Here is a 17,428-nt window from a genome sequence, read left to right as displayed (position 1 = left end):
AGCAGGAAAAGTCAGAAGAACACTAATGCCAAGTTAGGAATGGTATAGATGGAATAAAACACCACTTCCCACATACTGGGATCCACATTAAAGAAAGCACAGACTCAAACAAAGTAAAAAAATCAACTAATCAACAAAAGCTCAGAAAGCCTTATGGACTCAAATCCTATGCCTAAATGGGAAGGACCGAATATCATATACATTAACGAACAGATGCCCAGGACAGCGAGTTAAGAAGAGCTAAGAGGAGAAAAACAGAGGAACAATGGGAACTTAGAGGATCCATAAGAGAAGGGACCAGATTAAGCTATGTTCCGTAACTTGCTAAAGTCTGTACCTTTCAAAGAGTCTCTCTGTGACAGCGATCAAACTACTACTCTAAGAATTAAGAAAGTTGAAAGAATCTTTCTGATGCTTACTTTTAAACAGGAAGGCAATAGAAAGCAGGCAAGCTTTTTAAAGGGGTAATTAGATGGGAATGGCTAAAGAAAAAGTGCTTGCCAATGCCATGGAAACTCTTTCAAGATACCATTGTACAAAAAGTTAAAATATATCAATAAAAGTCAACCATGCTCTCTTGTCATATCTTGGTGTTCCCTAGTCCTGCTCACTTGTGAAGACTTCCTACTTCTGCTGTACTTCGAAGTTCTTCTGCTATTTAAGCAAGTTTAGTCCTTGGTGATTTTTAACTAGTTTATGTTCTTTTCTGTTTTCCTCATTTGGATGCAAGAAGACAGTGTCACAGCAGGAAATTAAATTAATTACTTGCATCTGTATTCTCAATGAAGAAAATACAATATTCTTCCATTTAAGAAATTCAGTTTCTTTGTCTCTTCTCTTGTTCTGTGAGAATAAGACATTTTAAAACAAGCTGATAAAAACAGCAACAAGAAATCATGAAAACAAAATGCAACAGAAAATTCTAAGGAATTAACAAATGAACCTGCCAATCTCGCCCATGTTTAACCACTACCACTGTGTTTAACCTAGCACTTAAGTTGGTTTTGGTAATGCAGACACAGAAAGTGAGAAACTGCTTTTTTTTTTTTTGGAAAAAAGCTCTGGTTGGATCCAAGCAACTACAGAACAGCTACTTACTTTGCCCGGTGTCACCAGATCTACTGAAGTTTTAAAAGAAAGGCTTACTAGACATAGAGAGGTAGATAGACAGACAGACAAGAATTCACTCTGAGATATTTTAGCTCTACAAACATGTGACTTGACATTCCAAAGACCCTTGGAGTCCTTCAGCAGTGTTACTTAAACAAATGTAACTGCTGTGGGTTAACAGCAAGCTTCTTTTTATGGACTAATAACTGGTTAAAAGAAAAGACACCATGCTTGAAAAAGCAGGTTTTGCGCAAAATGGAAGCGACCAGTGGAAACCAGACCAATCTATGCTTAGCCTTGTCCAAAATACTTAGGAATAATTTTAAGGACAGTTGGTGACTACTTGAATGTCAAAACTATCTTATAATTTTAAGTTTATTCTGAATAACCAACAAAGTGAGTGCAAAGCACTGCAGATGCACTGGCATTAATAAGTACCCGAGAGGTGCTAGAAGTGGAGCAGCAGGGAGGGATAAGGAGGTGAAGGGCAGGAAAGAACTCACATTCTGACTGTAGTTTAAAGTCTCAGAAATACTTGGCTAGTTCTCAGAAAACATCAACGCAATGCTCAGCAGCAGTCAACAGAGAAGGCCATATGCTAAGAATTATTACAAAAACCATGTAAGGACAGACAGAAACTGCAGCATTACACTTTAACCTGCATGGACTCTTCTGATCATACCATCTATGACCATAACGGACAAAGAAAACCAGCAAACAACAACTCTAAAGATGGGAAGAGGAAAGAAACATCAAAACAGGCTTAGTACGAAGCAAGACTACAGAAATATAAAAAAAAATTATAGCTGGCACAAGGGATAAATTGTTTACAACGCAAGAAGTAGGGGGTATCCAGTGAAATTATCTGGCAGAACTTCCAAACAAAAGCAAGTATTGCTTTCTCATGCTACACAGTTCAGCTGGTTGAACTCACAGAATGCAACATCCCATGGCAGTAGAAATTTACAATACAGCTAGACAAACAAACAGAAATAAAATCCATTAAGGAACTTAATGCAGATGGATACTTATGCTAAAAAAGTCCTCAAGATGCTACCTAGGAAACAGAAGATCTACTAAAAAAAGTATTGCTTCATGACTGCCTTATTAAACTCTGAAGAGTTAGCTCTTCAACAGTTAAAAAAATCCAAAGCTTTTTTTTTTTAACCACTAAGAAGTGGGATAATCATTACATGCATTAAAAAAGTCAAAGGAAAGTAGAACTCAAGTTTCTTGAAAATTCAAACACTGTTCACTAAATAAAACATGAGGTTAAGGTCTTAGATCAATTCTAAAACAAAATGCAAATATTTAGTTCTAATAAAAATGTTTCTAATAAACTAGCAAACATTTAGAGCTAAACAATTTTTCAAATGCCTTATCCACAATGACATGGTTTGGACACATCTGAGCAGAAGCCAGGTCTCTGCCCTGCTTTTCGTCTGCTGAATACACAACACCAGAGTAAATCTGAAGAAATATACCCCTGCCAAAAGAGAGGCATATTCTTGTTTTCTTTACAATTGTGTTAATTCATACTGTTTTGTTTTTTTTCCTGCACCTATTCAATGGACAACAGAGTTTTTAATTAAAGCAAAGAATGATCTGTATGGTTCTCTTACTTTTGTGTACTTTCAGAGAGGGCACCTTCCAACCACTGACGAATCATGGGCTGCTTCAATGTATCTCTGTATTCATTCTGCAGTCGGTAGAAGGGCTTAAGAGCACTGTCAACATAAGGTGAAGCTTTAGTTGGCACCTCCTGGTAGGTGACAAGGAAACAAGGTGGGGAAAAAGAGCCTGTAATTTATTTACTGAAAATATCAACACTGAATTCTAGCACATATATATAAAATGCTAAGCCTGCACCTAAGCAAAGAGATACAGACTCCATTCATGACAAATCAATGAAGAGGTCATCATACATAGGAGAGACAACATCACAAAATCATTCAGTAGCGTTACACAAAGTGATACGATATTAGGCAAGGAAGTAGTAGTCTGTGGTTCCTCTTACTCAAACTCTTCTCTATTGCCTGACGATACCGAGCTAACTACCAACACGACTGTGCAGACAGACTGGCAAAGGCAAGTCACGGTATCAGAACAAGCCAAGATCAGACAATTGGTTTTGTTACCATATTTCACCACTACTTGTTAATAGCTTCTCAACAAATTACTCTTTTTAGCCATTCTCATCTTGTTCCTTCTGTGAAAGATACTTCTGGAATCATATCCTAACAGCCAGTAGACTGGGAAGTTTTTTGACATAGCAGGCAGGAGTGTCATCCTCCCAAAAGAAGCCTGCCACTCAGTAACACTGCATCTTACGATATATGCTATGACATGAGGGAAACACATTTATTCTCATTAACCCTTTTTCTTTTGCACATCAACAGTTCTAGTCCTTGTCCTTCTTTCTATCTCAGGCTTGTGCTCTCATCATTGTTACCCTAGCTAAAATTTTGAAAATACCCTTTTTTTTGCCCTTCGCAATGAGGTAAACAGTAAATCACTTAATTATCTCAAGGTATTTAATAGGGCTCTTGACTGTCAAGCAGATATGGACAGGCCTGAAGAACTCATAAATGTACTGCCTGGTTAATATCCTTAGCATAGGTCTTTCTGAGATTTATTTTTTCATCCGCAACCAGCACTGACCTTATTGGTTCTCCTGTATAATCTTGGAACTTCCAGTGCACTCTTCAGGTAAGCGAAGGAGGACTCACTGAGATCCTGGATAATCCTGTTATTCAAAGTAGGCACGCAGGCTGATAAAGAAGTCTTTGAGTCTTCCAAGGCTCCTATTGAAGCAAAACCACTAAAGTTTAAACTGAGCTATGTTGCCCAATCACAACATAAATTAGGAGAACCCCCCATCACCCCAATCTCACTCACTGTCCTAGATGGTTGCTGGTGTCAAATATAGGATGTTTACTAAATAATTACACACCAAACATTTATAAAACATCATTAGTAACATCAAACATTCCTCAGTCAGAAAAACAGATGGAGGGAAGGAAAGAAAAAAGGGGTAAAGTAACATTCTCCAGGTTCACGGTTTTTTCAGTATTACCAATGTAGCAAGGGGCTTGAATCAAAAAGCTCCAACCTACGAAGGAAACTGTGGCTGTGCAATTTTTTCTCACAGTACCTAAATCCCCTGTGGAGTGACTGGAACATGCTCAACTCAAAGTTGTGATTGACAACAGACCATTTACTGAGTGGGGGATGCGCACAAGCTCCTACCTCTCTTACAGACTTGGACATCTCACAATAATCCTGATTTAGAGATTTAATCTTGATTTAGAGATGTAAGTGGAATTCACAGCACAGAGCTTCTGGCCATTTTTGAAGACAGGGACTAACTCACCCAGCTACAAGCCTGACTTTAATTACTAAATTAAAATCAGACTCCATGTTTCACATAAAGAATGATCAGTATTAAAAAAAGAAAAAAGAAAAAAAGAGGCTAAAATACTTAATTGCTTCTGTCCTCTGAAGTTAAGGTATTTAACTATGAAACTTTGATAACTCTCCTCCTTACATGATTCATCAGGCCAGGGAGAGAAAAATCTTTTAAGAAAAATATTTCAGTTTCAATTGGATAAGGGAAACTCTCTCCTTACTTCTTCTCCATTTCCTTTACAAGTAGGAATTTAAAGATATGACATGAATCTTCTAGTCTAATGTCCCCCACTCTCCAGAGAAACCTGAAAACATTTCAGTCTCACTCAATTTTAATCAAATGTTTTCCAGACTCAACATGCCTGTTCAAGACAGTTTCTATTTAACAATTTAAACCTAAAGCAAGCTTCTTTATTTACAATGACAAATTTGAAAATACCAATGCTTTTATAATTAATGAAACTGTGTGTAAATGCTGATTCTGTTTGGTTGGCAGGGAGGATTTAGGAGAAAGGGGAAAGAGACTGAAGTCAGCCTCTCAGCTTTACCTGCAATACAAGGTATGTTCTTGAAGCCAATCATTTCAAGTTTTGGTTTAATCATTTCTAAGATGTCAGGAATCTGAACAAAAAAAACCCAAAAGAGATACAGTCATGTTATAAAACATATTTTAATTACTTTTCCTACATTCTATAAGTTTCCAGTGCATCAAAAGACATCTGCAATATTTTCTATATTTTTACTGCCTTTATGGCAAACCACTATTAGAATACAATATTCAATGGGAATTAAGGCCTGTGCACTAAATCCCCTACATTACTATTGTCCTCAGAGGAAATAATTTAGAATTAACAAAATATTATCAACCCAGATGCAACTTACACCTTCACAAATTACAGAAATTTCAGCCTTATTGATCAAAAATACACAGAAGTCATCCCTACTGGAAGAAAATTGATACCATACATCTCTTTTCAAAATTCTGGATCATTAGTAAAGTATTATCACGATGATAAAACCTTTTTCAACCTCAAAGACTAAAACCAGTGAACCTATAAAAAAGAACATAATATTAAAGCTGAATATTGCACCACATTCCAAGCTGCAACGGAGATTTTACTAGCAAAGGTAAGACTCTGGCACAGTGATGCTTTGCACCAAAAATAAGCAGAAACATATTATTTTAGGGGTTATGAAGCAACTACTGATAGAAAGAGTTTAAACTCCTGAAGCGGTTTCTCTGAAATCTGCCATTCAAAATAAGCACAGAGTAGACCACTTATTTCAGATGATATTTTCTATATCAGACTACTCAGTTTTAGCCTTTAAGATAAAAAAAAATAGCTTTATGGTACATTATTTTAAACAATTTGATGTCCTTAACAAGATGCCAAACAATATTGGCACATAGACCAACGAAGACCCTTTTGTAAGTAAAGTCACAAGCACAAACCTGATCCTGGAGTTTGTCCAGATCTGCAGCAACATATATCAGCTGCGTACTAGATATAGAAGGCAACGGCTGACTTTCTGCAGAAGACCCGTTCCCTTGGTCCTCACTAGGGTTGAGGCTTACAGAAGATTCCTTTCTACCAACTGGCACAGATTTTTTGCTTTCCTTTGTATTCTCACTGGAAATGGGCCTTACAGAAACCTGAAACATCAATTTGAGATGTGAACCCTAGCAACAGTGAAGGCAGTTAAAGTCGGACAAACAGAAACAGCAAATAAAGGATTTGTAAGTTCTCAGCATTAGATTGTCACACTTAGAAGGGATATTAGCATTCCTAAATTATGTTAAAAAAAAGATATTTTTAAAACAGGTTTTGATGCACTAAGTTGAATGATTTGGAGCAAATTTATCACTATAGTAGAGGGCAGTCCAGTTCTACTGCAATTTTCACCTGTGTGGTGGTCAAATGAACTACTGCACTGGAGGAATGCGCAAGACCAAAAATTTGATCATCATCTGCTTTGCAGAAACACAGTTTATTTTCATGCACTGGAATACAAAAATCATAACTACTCACTGCTGTCAAACAACTCCTTTCTCCCACCTCCTCAAGCCCTTTGCTGTCAGGCACCTGCTTCACTCAACTACTCTGTTTTAACTCTGATACTTACTGGTACTTTTCATGAGCCAATTTAGCTGAGAACTGAGTCACTGAGTCTTAAGAAAAGGACAAACGGAGATCTTACTGCTGTCTTCAACTACCTAAGGGGCATGTAGAGAGAAGATGGAATCAGACTTTTCCTTGACAGAGTAAGAGGCAATGGACATGGACTCTAGCAAGGGAAATTCTGATCAAATACAAGAAAAAAGTGGTCAGTCATAGGACCAGGGTTCCTAGAGAGGCTCTGCACAACCTTATCTAAGTTGGCTCTGTTTTGAGCAGGAACTGGGACCAGATGACCTCCAGAAGTCCCTTTAAACCCCAGTTATTCTATCATGCTGTCTTCTCTATGACACAAGAAGGAGGGGCAAGCTTCTATGGCTGGGAGCAGGGAGTAGAAGAGCATAGCACAATCTCTCCTGCTCATAAGCAGGGAATCATTGATGTTGAGTCAGTTGCCCACAAAACTTCCAGTTTTACAGTCTCGACACTGAGCAACTGATCTAGACTAACTTACCCCTTTTTATTTGCAGGGTTAGTTTTCACCTGTCTCAGTTTCACAACCTCGTTCACGGTATCAATGAGTAAACACACAAACAGAACAAAACCAAGATTGTGGCTACTTGTTTCAGTGGCAGAGGCAGCCTTAAGCAAGCGTGGAAGTACAGCCTTGGCAACCATCAGACAGTAATACCGTAGTAGCACTGATATTTGTGGTTAATAACATATTTTGCAGTGATACCTTTTATAAAACAAACTCATGGATTGGTTGAAAGTATTCTTAAAGAATATTAAGTTCAAGAAAAAAGCACTTAAAAAGAGGCCACATACTTTGTTTCAAAAGGTCTGTCATTGACGGACATACCCAATCACCAAAACCATAAGCATGCTGCTCTCTTACCTCACCAATAAACACTGAGTAGCGTGCCAAAATTTGCAGACTAAGTTTCCACAGACGGTGTGCTAATAATGGTAAAAACATTTGATCTGACCAGCACTTCAGAAGACTCATCCAGACCATGTGGGTGGCCAAAAGACAGTATGAGCTGCCAGCTAGAAACAATCAGAGAACAAAGCTCAAGTTCCTAAGCACATATTTAAAAAATGTAACATCAGTGTAATTGCATTACCTGAGATTAAAAAAAAAAAAGTAAAAAAAAAAGTTTTCCAAAGAGACACAATCATAAAGATAGCAAAAAGGGTTTACTAAGCATTGTCTAAGACAAACTCTTAAAATATTAGCTCCTCATTGCTTTAGATTTCAAATTCCACTAATTCTTGCTGTAGCTGTGCAAGCAAAAGCAGCAAATGAGAACCTGCCTGCAACAAAGGCAGGAATAGCTTGGCTAAATAATCCACTTCAGGAGATAACATTTCCAGGATAATTTTTGGCTGTCTTATGAAGAAGTTATATTTGACATGCTTGCGAGCCCTAACAGAAATACTTGCTTAGCACTAAACTACTGCTCCTGTCACAGTTATATCTGAGATAGCTGCTAGAAATACTTATTTAAAACACAGTAGGAATATTCATATTTGAACCAAATACTTTTAAAGCAGTTCATACACTAACATTTTATAGCATACAATTAAAGAGCTAAGGAATGTGTCCACAAGTTCCAGGCAAACATCTCCATTAGGATTTTCTTCTCCTTGCTGTCTTCAGACAAACACATATTTATGTGGCTCTTAGCTGCCTTCTTCATAAGTATTTACTCTGTTAACCAAAGTAAGTTTTTCTGCTTACAATATACTTCTAGTGAATATACCACGTTTTCCCTTCCACTCTAATCCTTCCTGTGCATACCTCTTCAACTCCTCATAAATTGATGTATGTTTTTGGAGCAGACATCAACACTATAAACCACAGCAAGCCTAAATGTTGCCAACAGATAGACATTTTTGCCTCTACATAGTCCTACACAACTAAGAGAAACATGCCCCAATAACACAGCATATCCTTTTGGTTGCCACTTAGAGGATGCCAAATGCCAATTTAGTTCCTTCTTGCGCTGAGGGGATAGTTCCACAAATATGCTAATGGCTGCTGCCAAAACGGGTGTTTTTAGTAAGTCAAGTGATCACTGAACAGTACTCTCATACTGCCTTCTCTATAAAAATGTATTATCCTGTTTAATCAGTTCATCAGAAAACAGAAAGCTCACATGAACCTGCGGGATGCCTCTTACTAAATACTCAACAGACAGTAACCGCTGCTACTTATACCACTGATTCCTTCACAAAAGAGAAATTATTTTTTGCAATAGAAGTTTACCTGGTGCTTCCTCTAGTGTATCTGAAAGTGCTTCTTCTAAGGCCCCTGCTATTTCTCTGAATCTGAGAGACAGAAAAGTTCGAATATTATAATTCAACAATTGCTTAAATTGATGCCTAAACATTTTTTCTATGTTTACTTCAATATTATTTCAATGTGCTATCAATGCACATACACAGATTTGAAATGTGGGGTTATTTTTGGCCAGTATAAATTTGGATATAAACCAGACCAACATTCAAATGCTTGAAAGAACCTTAGACATTTTACAGGCAGATACAAAGCTCATACTTTGGGAAATTACTGAAGTCACAGTTGTAAACATTACCAAAATGATAGCTCACAGTGTCAAGTCCTCAGCTTTTCTGAGGAGTGAGGTTTTTTGTTTTGTTACTGTTTTTAAACTAAAAGTGAACACATTGTCTCCTACTTTCTTTAGCTGACCTTCAGATATGTCACGTGACACTGGAGGCTTCAGCTTTCTACATGTTTGTTAATGAAAAGTGGCATAAGGTTCTGCAAACAATTCTGTACCTGATAAAAATCAATAGTTCCTCACAGGATACCTTGACCTCCCTTTTTAAAAAATTCAGCCTTCAAAAAAGTAAAAAAAAAAAAATCCCGCCTCCCCAGTCTTTTAGGTACAACAGCAAAGTTAACATTAAAACCTCTGATACTTTTCCATATTTAAAGCCTATTGGATAAACAACAAAGCATTTCCCTCATTTAAAAATTGTCAAGGAAGCGCTGCGGAAAATTTCTTTAACACGTTTTCCCTCTAAATGCTGAAACAAAGCTATCATTTTAAGCTTCCGTATAGAAAGTTCCACTGTCGTTGGTTTCTCCTTTCTTGCTTTTATGTGCATCACAGTAACTCTGTAAGCCTTTCTATCAAACTTACTAATCACAAACCTGTAGAGCTCCTCTTAAAGCCTCTTAACTGTCATTTCCAGATCAGAACAGGAGCCCTAGATTTTCTTGTTCAAACTCCTAATGGACTAGATGCATGTTTAGCAACTAAGCGTATTTTAGAAATATTTGTGAAATGGCTTCAAAACCTCATTCCTGCCTATGCACCACTTCCACCGACAGAGCAGTGTCTTTAAGTCTTACAGTGAAAAGGACTAGAGAATGGAATTGGGTTTTTAACAATGACATAATATTTGCTGAATCTTTCTTACATAGGGATAAAATTTCCCCAATGTGGGGTTCACTACAGTTCCACAATCAGTTGTACTGACAGAATTGAAGGAATGGCAAGGGAAAGATTTACTGGGGCTGTTTGTGCCAGCACTGCTACAGAAGAAATGCCTGTACATCCATCTATTCCTCAAAGGATCGTTTGTAAAGGCTTTAGTGAGGGCTGATTGTTCTGGGTAATTTCTGTAATTGAAAAAAGAAAAAACCCAACAATCTTAACTATAAATGCCATAATGTGAGATTTTACTTCAGTAAAAATCTTGCATGACTTAAGGATAGTAACATACATCAAAGAAAAAGCTTCCCTGATACATATATAATGAACGTGTGGCATTATTTTCACAGTTGTGCACTAAAGAATTCATGGGCACTTCTGAAAGTTGTCAGATGATTCCTATATAGCAATAATACAGTGAAAGATGAACCAGCTGCTGTCATCCAACCATTTATTGAAATAGTGCACTATTTAGATTTACAGTAATCTTGGGTTAAACGACAATGATTTTTTTAAAAGTTTTTTAATCAGTCAGAGCTCAGAATACCTAATGGGAAGGAACATTTTTGAACAGAAAGAATATGCTGAAGCTCCATTTCAGTTTTATACACGAGAGTATCAAAGTTTGATCAAGTGGTCACTTACTAGAAAAGCTGCACTTTCAAACGAAAGGGTCAGACTCGCAGACCTATTAATGACAGGCATCTGTTAAAAGGTTCATAATGGCTACAGTTCCACAGACACTTTTAGTCTGTGCGCTCAGCACTGCTACTGTAGTGAGTACTCCTGCCCTTTCCCTTGGGCCAGCACAAATTTTTGTACAGTTAGGTGGTTTGGACAAACTGATTGGAGCTGAATGTCAGCCTTTTTTTGCCCAGGGTAACAGATCCTCATATCAGTTCGCTATACAGCTGCAGGAACAGATGTGCAAGCAAAAAAACCAGGCCAGGATGTCAGAGGCTGGGGTTACCATTTTACAAAACACAGTGAACCACCAAAACACTAAGACTCTGCTCCCAGCCCCACGCTCTCATCACTTATCTTGTATCAGCTCCAGCACTCGTAAGATTCCTGGATGGAATTTTTCAACAGCAATGTAGATTTATCCTGGATTAAAGAAACTGTATAAATGTGGCTATGGCTGTACTGTTATTGCCAGTTACAGATTCATGCAATAAAAAAGCCCACTAAAGTGATCCAGGGTAAAAATAAACATCAATTTGTCTCCCCTCTCTTTTGAAAAATCTACCTTTTTTTTTTTCCTTTCCTTTTTTTTTTTTTATGAGAGACTTTCAGAAGGCTTTAGACCAAGAAAGATCACACACAGCACACTTAGGTCATGGCAGACTTCATCAACAGTTCTCTTTCTTGCTTGGAGGCTTGCTATCGATCCCTAAATTCAGGTGTGTAGACTACACTTTATAAAAATATGGTTTTACATTCTATCTTGTTCATTAAAATCCTAGCATTACTAGAATTAAAATGGGGCTTGCTTGATCTGTCTGCTCTCTTCTGGCTGCAAGATCTGTAAAACATAATACTTCAGGTACATCAGACCTGCAGGAAAAGTAAGCTAAAACTTATTACTTAGCTCCTCAGGAAAAGGGAATAGTAGGGCAATCTTTAGGAATGCTACGCTACAAGACCCGGCACTTTACAGAGTACATCCTGTGAGACAAAAAGGATGTCAGAAACATGGGTAGATCTGGAAAAGCTACAAGTTGTCAAGTCCTTTAAATCTATATTTCTAAGAAGAAAGACATTCTTCCCTCATAGTAAGTATTCCTCTGGATTTGCACAAGTAGCATCCTTCAACACACAGTTTAGTTCTAGGGACACGGGAGAAAAAGAATTTGAAACAAGATTTCAAGACTTACCTAGATCCGCTCCTGAAAGTCTTATGAGTAGCATATCAAATTCAGTGTAACAACAACACAGCACGTATTGAAGAGTAGTTGGCTGTGATTTTGCTAAATTTTTGAAAGATGTATAAAACAGTTTCTTGACTTAGTAATTAAATTCTTAGTTTGACTTCTACTATGATTCATTGACCAGTAAAACTTTGAACAATGAGGAGATCTGACACTAAGCCAGATCATCTCGCTGAGACTGAATTCTACTTTTGAAAGAGTGAACAAAAAAATGTATACAAACCTTATTTGAAAATACACAGGCAAATTCCATTTGTTGTTAAAGCTGTGGTAAGAGGGATGAGATCTTAACCGTTTCACACTGGCCTGGGAACCACACTGTCGTTCAAATTTCCGTACAAAATCCATACTAGTAGTGTACTTCTGCAGAAAGAGAAGGAGCATTCTGATCACGCACAGGGTCCCACCAAACAAGGAAGGCCACCACCCTTTCGGTAGAACTCTTGTATTATGCTACAGTTAAGCTCGAGGTTCAGAATGGGCTGACGCTGCCCCCATCACCTAATCATACAAGGCTAAAATCCTGGATTACAGTGAAACTAGAACCAAGTAACTAGTAGGTGCTATTCTATGATAAGAAAAGCTAGTGTAGGACATTTCTAAAAAGGATAAAATTGTCCAAGTACCCTGAACAAGCAGAACTGATCAGAGAGATACATTGGTGTTGCTGAGTTGAATCACTGGGGTGGAACAACAGTGCTGCCCAGTACTAAGAACAGAGTCAGTCGCAGGAGATAAAGGCGTACAACAAACAGAAATAATCAGGAACAAAACCCAGAAGTATGCATAACCAAACACATACCAAAATGAAAGCATGATTTTATTTTTTTTTTCTGTTATATAAGACCTGTATTATAGGAATTTCTAGAACTGTTTCCCTAAAAATATGTTTTGCAAATACCAAATATTTGCAGAAGAACTTTAAACAATTTCAGACAAACTAACTTTGTCCAGTGTATACTTCTAATAAGATGTTTACAAATAGTATTAAGTCAGTTGCAAGCAAAGAGAAATTACATTAATCCTCAAATGTACTGTGGGTTTACTCTCAACAGTAACTTATTTACACCCTGAAAATAATGAAATAATAAATTAAATCCTACACAAAGCAGAAAGCCAAACACTCAAGCAAAAACCAGAAGCAAAATAGTGCCAAAATGTTATTTCACACAAAACAGAAGGTTATGTAAATCAATTTAAAATCAAAACACAGCTACAGTTAAAATCTACCTCTGATGCAATGAAAAACAGTTTGGCTTATGTGCAAGTTTCTTTTATAAAAAAACCACAGAAAACAGCCATAAAACCTATCATACATGCTCATTAAGCCACTGCTAAATTACTGAAATAAGCCTGACTGAATTTCTCTGTGCCTCTGACTTCACTGCAGTATGAGCAGCAACAGAGCTGTAGCAGCCAGGCTTTCACCACAATCCAGAGCACTACACGAGTGATGCGATTTTGCCTGTCACGAAGCAGTAAAACATTCTCAGGAGAAGCCCGAGTTGCTCCTTACAGGTTCTGCTCTCAGAAACTCCCCTGTGACCACAGGACACGCACTGACATTGGGCATGCGTATCTCAGTAAATTCATAACTTTCCGTGAAAAGTATAATTACAGCCTATTTTTCTTGTGATCTAGCAATTTCAGTGTGTCACGATAGCATTCTGGAAATTGCACACAAAAGCTCTTAGGTAACTACTTTTCTCCCAATGAGGCTGTATTTATAACACAATGGAACCATAAAATGTATGGGAGTTAAATCCAGAATGAATGGCATTAGTGCACTTTCAGGTCTCCTTTCTTAGATAATAAATCCAGAACCGTAAAAAAGCAAACAAGCTGTTAATGTTCTGCTACCTTAAGTATTAGTCAGAGATAAACTCAACACTCTGAAAAGACCTATCACTTTCAAAATAGAAGACGACTCAAGAGACATTTATTTATTTATCGATAATGTTTTATCCAAGAGAGAGAACTAACGGCAAGATTGGTTCCCATTTCAGCTTCTAAGCTTGGATCGTTGACTGCGCAAAGTTACTTACGTGAAGCTAAAATGGGAAACAAAATGGAGCAATTTTCAAACAAAGGAATCTAAACCTAAACAATCTCAAATGAATGTTTAAGGATAAAAGAAGAATTCTTTTCAAATACCTGTCAATCTACAAATCTGACTCAGAAATAAGGGCAGGACTAACTGAAACATTTAAAAAAACCAAAAAAACTCTGCACAACTAAATATTTATTTTAACATACATGCTTAACACTGCCAGTCTGATTTTTGCAGGACTTAAACCAAATATTTTTCCATTTCCCTCCTCTACATCTAAAAACATCCTAACAGATAATACTGCATATTCAAACTTTTCAACGTTAAACCTATACATATACACATACGCAATCAAACCTATAGAAAGGGACTTTTCTGCACTTCTATCAGCCTAGAAAACAGAGACAGAAGATTACTGCCTAAAATCTGTGTTGCATTACTTGGATTTTCAGCAGTGCAGAAACAATTTTAAAGGGTATTTTTCCCTCTTTAAATTCAGAATTATTAGTCTTTCAATAGACATAATAGCATTTTTACACTTGGCATTTCAACTTCTTATTGATTTTTAGATAAAATATTTTAATGATTTAGACTCTGAGTCACTTAAGTAGTCAAAAGCAGTCTGGAAAGTACTTTAGACTTACTACATGAAAGTCATGGGGGGGGTGCTGGGTTTTTATGTGTTTTTTTTAAATAAACACAATGTCACTGTTGGTCAATATCAGTGTAACATGAGATGACAGCCTTCTAAAAAGGATTCACTTGCAAGAGCAAAGCCGGCTCTTCTGGAGATAAAATACACTTGTGTAAGCCAAGCGGCACAGACGACACAAGCCCAGCACGGTTCACAAATTGCAGTATGCAGGGCATCAGGTGAAAGCTTGAAGCATGACTGAAACTTTATGGGAAACTGAGTGTCCTCACCAGGGATGGGGACACCGTAAAGTGTCACTGTACAGTGTCATTTGCATGGCATTACCACAACTTTCTTCAACAGCCATTTCATTTGTTTCTTATTCAGAGTCAGCCCTGCAAACATTCACTGCCATGCCTGCCTGCCTTCAATTATTCAATATATCTGTAGGAAAGAGATCTTGCATTCCAAGAAAAATATAATACTTAGTAAAAGTTCTGCACAAACACAGAAAGAATCACTTGCCTTATAAACCTCCACCAGCAATCTAATATTTCGCTAAGTCATCTGTCCTTGTCTGCCTACTTTGCCTTCCTTCAGACAATTTATCACTGCCTGCCATCTCTATCTTGAAAATAAAAGGTTTCACACTAATCATAAGTCAAGCTGCAAGGGGAAAAAAAAATCCAAATATTTCAGCAATCATGGTTAAATACAGACAGAACATGAAGAAAAGCAGAAAGCTCATGTTTTCTACTTGTGACATACTGCCAGAGCCAATCTTCACACTAGACCAAGAAATCTGTTTCAACATTAGTAAAAGATGATCTTTTAGAGGCAGAGCAGCACTGCCAATGCTGAATATACAAGAGTGACAAGTACTTTAAATTCATTTTATAGTGTAAGCTTGCTTCATAATTGGTTGTGATACCAGAGAAAATGCTTCTTTTATGTTCCAAACTGTATCACACTGCCTCCAACTATTTTTGTTTCTTTTAGTTGACTGGTGTTTCTAATCACAACATAATCTGCAGTACTGAAAGAGATCAAAAGCTAAAAGAAGGAAGGGAAACAACTTTTTTAACCTTCCCATAGCATTGAGCAAGTGGTAACCCAGGTATTTAATTAACATGATAGCCCTTGCTATACAGAAGTCCTAGTTTTGGGCAAACACTGGAGTCGTCCACTCCCACCTTCACTTATGTTGTAGTTCTACAACTAAGAAAGAACATCGACTCCTAAAACAAACACTAGGGCCAAACTGACAAGACTAAACAGCTTCCAATAACTTCTGTATGAGCTTTCCTGACAAACCTGAGGGGAGAATTAATTCATGTGAAAAGTAAATCAAGTGACTTCAGATAACCTCCTCTTCTGAGCCAGGCAACAACATGAATTTGTGCTAAAGCAGCAGGGAATAAAAAGCTAGAGAACATGACTCATTCTATTCCTGCATGTGTCAAAGGAATCACAAATGGAAAAAAATTAAAATTAATTACCTCATGAAACACATCTGGGTTTCCAGGGTTAAACAGTGATGGCAATTTCTCTTCTAAACCGTGTACTATTTCTGGCCACACTGAATTCACTAAGAAATCATATCCAGGAACAATATCTGCTTTTTCACTGAAATAAAATGGCAATTATTCCATGGTTATATTTTATTAACAGGCTTCTATTTGGAGGTAGGGATAACTAAAAGACTCGCATTGCATTAGACAAAACGTAATTAAGTTTTTTTACATAGGTATGCCAATTCCCTTAAACTATTCTTCCTCTGAGATTTCTTCTCTGATCCCCCAGTCTCATCAAATGCAAGGTATTTTTTATAACTCTCAAAGTGTTTTAAAATTTTATCAGTTATGTATTTTGAAAGTGTGTTCTGGAAAATGGGTACATTTCAGTGGAGAACTCCTACTTTTACTTGTATATTTCAAGTTTCAACAGCTCCAAACTTCAAAGAGGTACGAATGTGAGTAATGTGACTAATGCAATGGAAAGAAGCAGAACCTTTTCATAATTGTACCGAACTGTATTTATACATGATATTGTGCTTCAAAGCAAAAGATTAAAAGCTACCTTGATTATGAAAATTTATAAATTGAGAGCACAAGAGATACAAGCATTTAATTCCAGTTCAGTACACCACAGTACAAAGTAGAAACATTCCATTACTAAGAAGAAAGATTAAAACTTACTGAGGGATTAAAAGAATTTGAAATGTTAGTAAAACTTAGGAGTCATAAAAAGCTCAGCAATGGATGACTAATTAGAAAAGTAATTCTGCAGTCCCTAGGGGCTACATCCATAGTTCTGCTAATTACAGCAGTCTACTATATTAACCAGTCTGCAAACAGATGAATAAATGGATACAATTCAGTAGACCTGAATTATTTAAACCTCAAAACAGGCAATCTATTTGCACAAGGAATTAAGCACTTTTGGAGAAGACAGTGGAAGCACAAATCAATTAAACCTGTAGTTCCAGGATATGCAATAAATCAGTCAAACCTCTGGGGATCATCCCCACTTTTCTGATGTGCACTAACAACCCAACAACTTTTGAAGTTACGTTTTTTTAATAGTTTTATTATGCCCTTCTCCTTGGATAAGGCATACAATCATATTTCATGGACTCAAAAACCAAGGTATTTGACACTGTATTATGAACAGTAGTCAATTCTACTGCTGAAATACAGGATTCTCTTTAC

At 37.1% G+C, this 17,428-nt stretch overlaps 1 protein-coding gene across 1 annotated transcript in view; it reads right to left on the bottom strand.

The window, feature by feature from the left end:
• The window catches only part of COG2 (component of oligomeric golgi complex 2), a gene marked incomplete at its 5' end in the record, with an annotated part of 29,745 nt that overhangs the window by 2,803 nt on the left and 9,514 nt on the right, over window positions 1–17,428 (bottom strand). The window contains 8 exons of the mRNA XM_009698971.1: window positions 2,733–2,872; window positions 3,772–3,914; window positions 5,067–5,139; window positions 5,972–6,172; window positions 7,534–7,685; window positions 8,908–8,969; window positions 12,257–12,396; window positions 16,217–16,343. Of these exons, the coding sequence (XP_009697273.1) occupies window positions 2,733–2,872; window positions 3,772–3,914; window positions 5,067–5,139; window positions 5,972–6,172; window positions 7,534–7,685; window positions 8,908–8,969; window positions 12,257–12,396; window positions 16,217–16,343 (1,038 nt within the window). The remainder of the gene's footprint in view (window positions 1–2,732; window positions 2,873–3,771; window positions 3,915–5,066; window positions 5,140–5,971; window positions 6,173–7,533; window positions 7,686–8,907; window positions 8,970–12,256; window positions 12,397–16,216; window positions 16,344–17,428) is intronic.

Source organism: Cariama cristata, unplaced genomic scaffold (genome assembly GCF_000690535.1).
Source record: "Cariama cristata isolate BGI_N322 unplaced genomic scaffold, ASM69053v1 scaffold4374, whole genome shotgun sequence".
NCBI classification, from domain to species: domain Eukaryota; kingdom Metazoa; phylum Chordata; class Aves; order Cariamiformes; family Cariamidae; genus Cariama; species Cariama cristata.
Note: the sequence above shows the minus strand (reverse complement) of the source record. Positions and strands in the feature narration are given on the sequence as shown.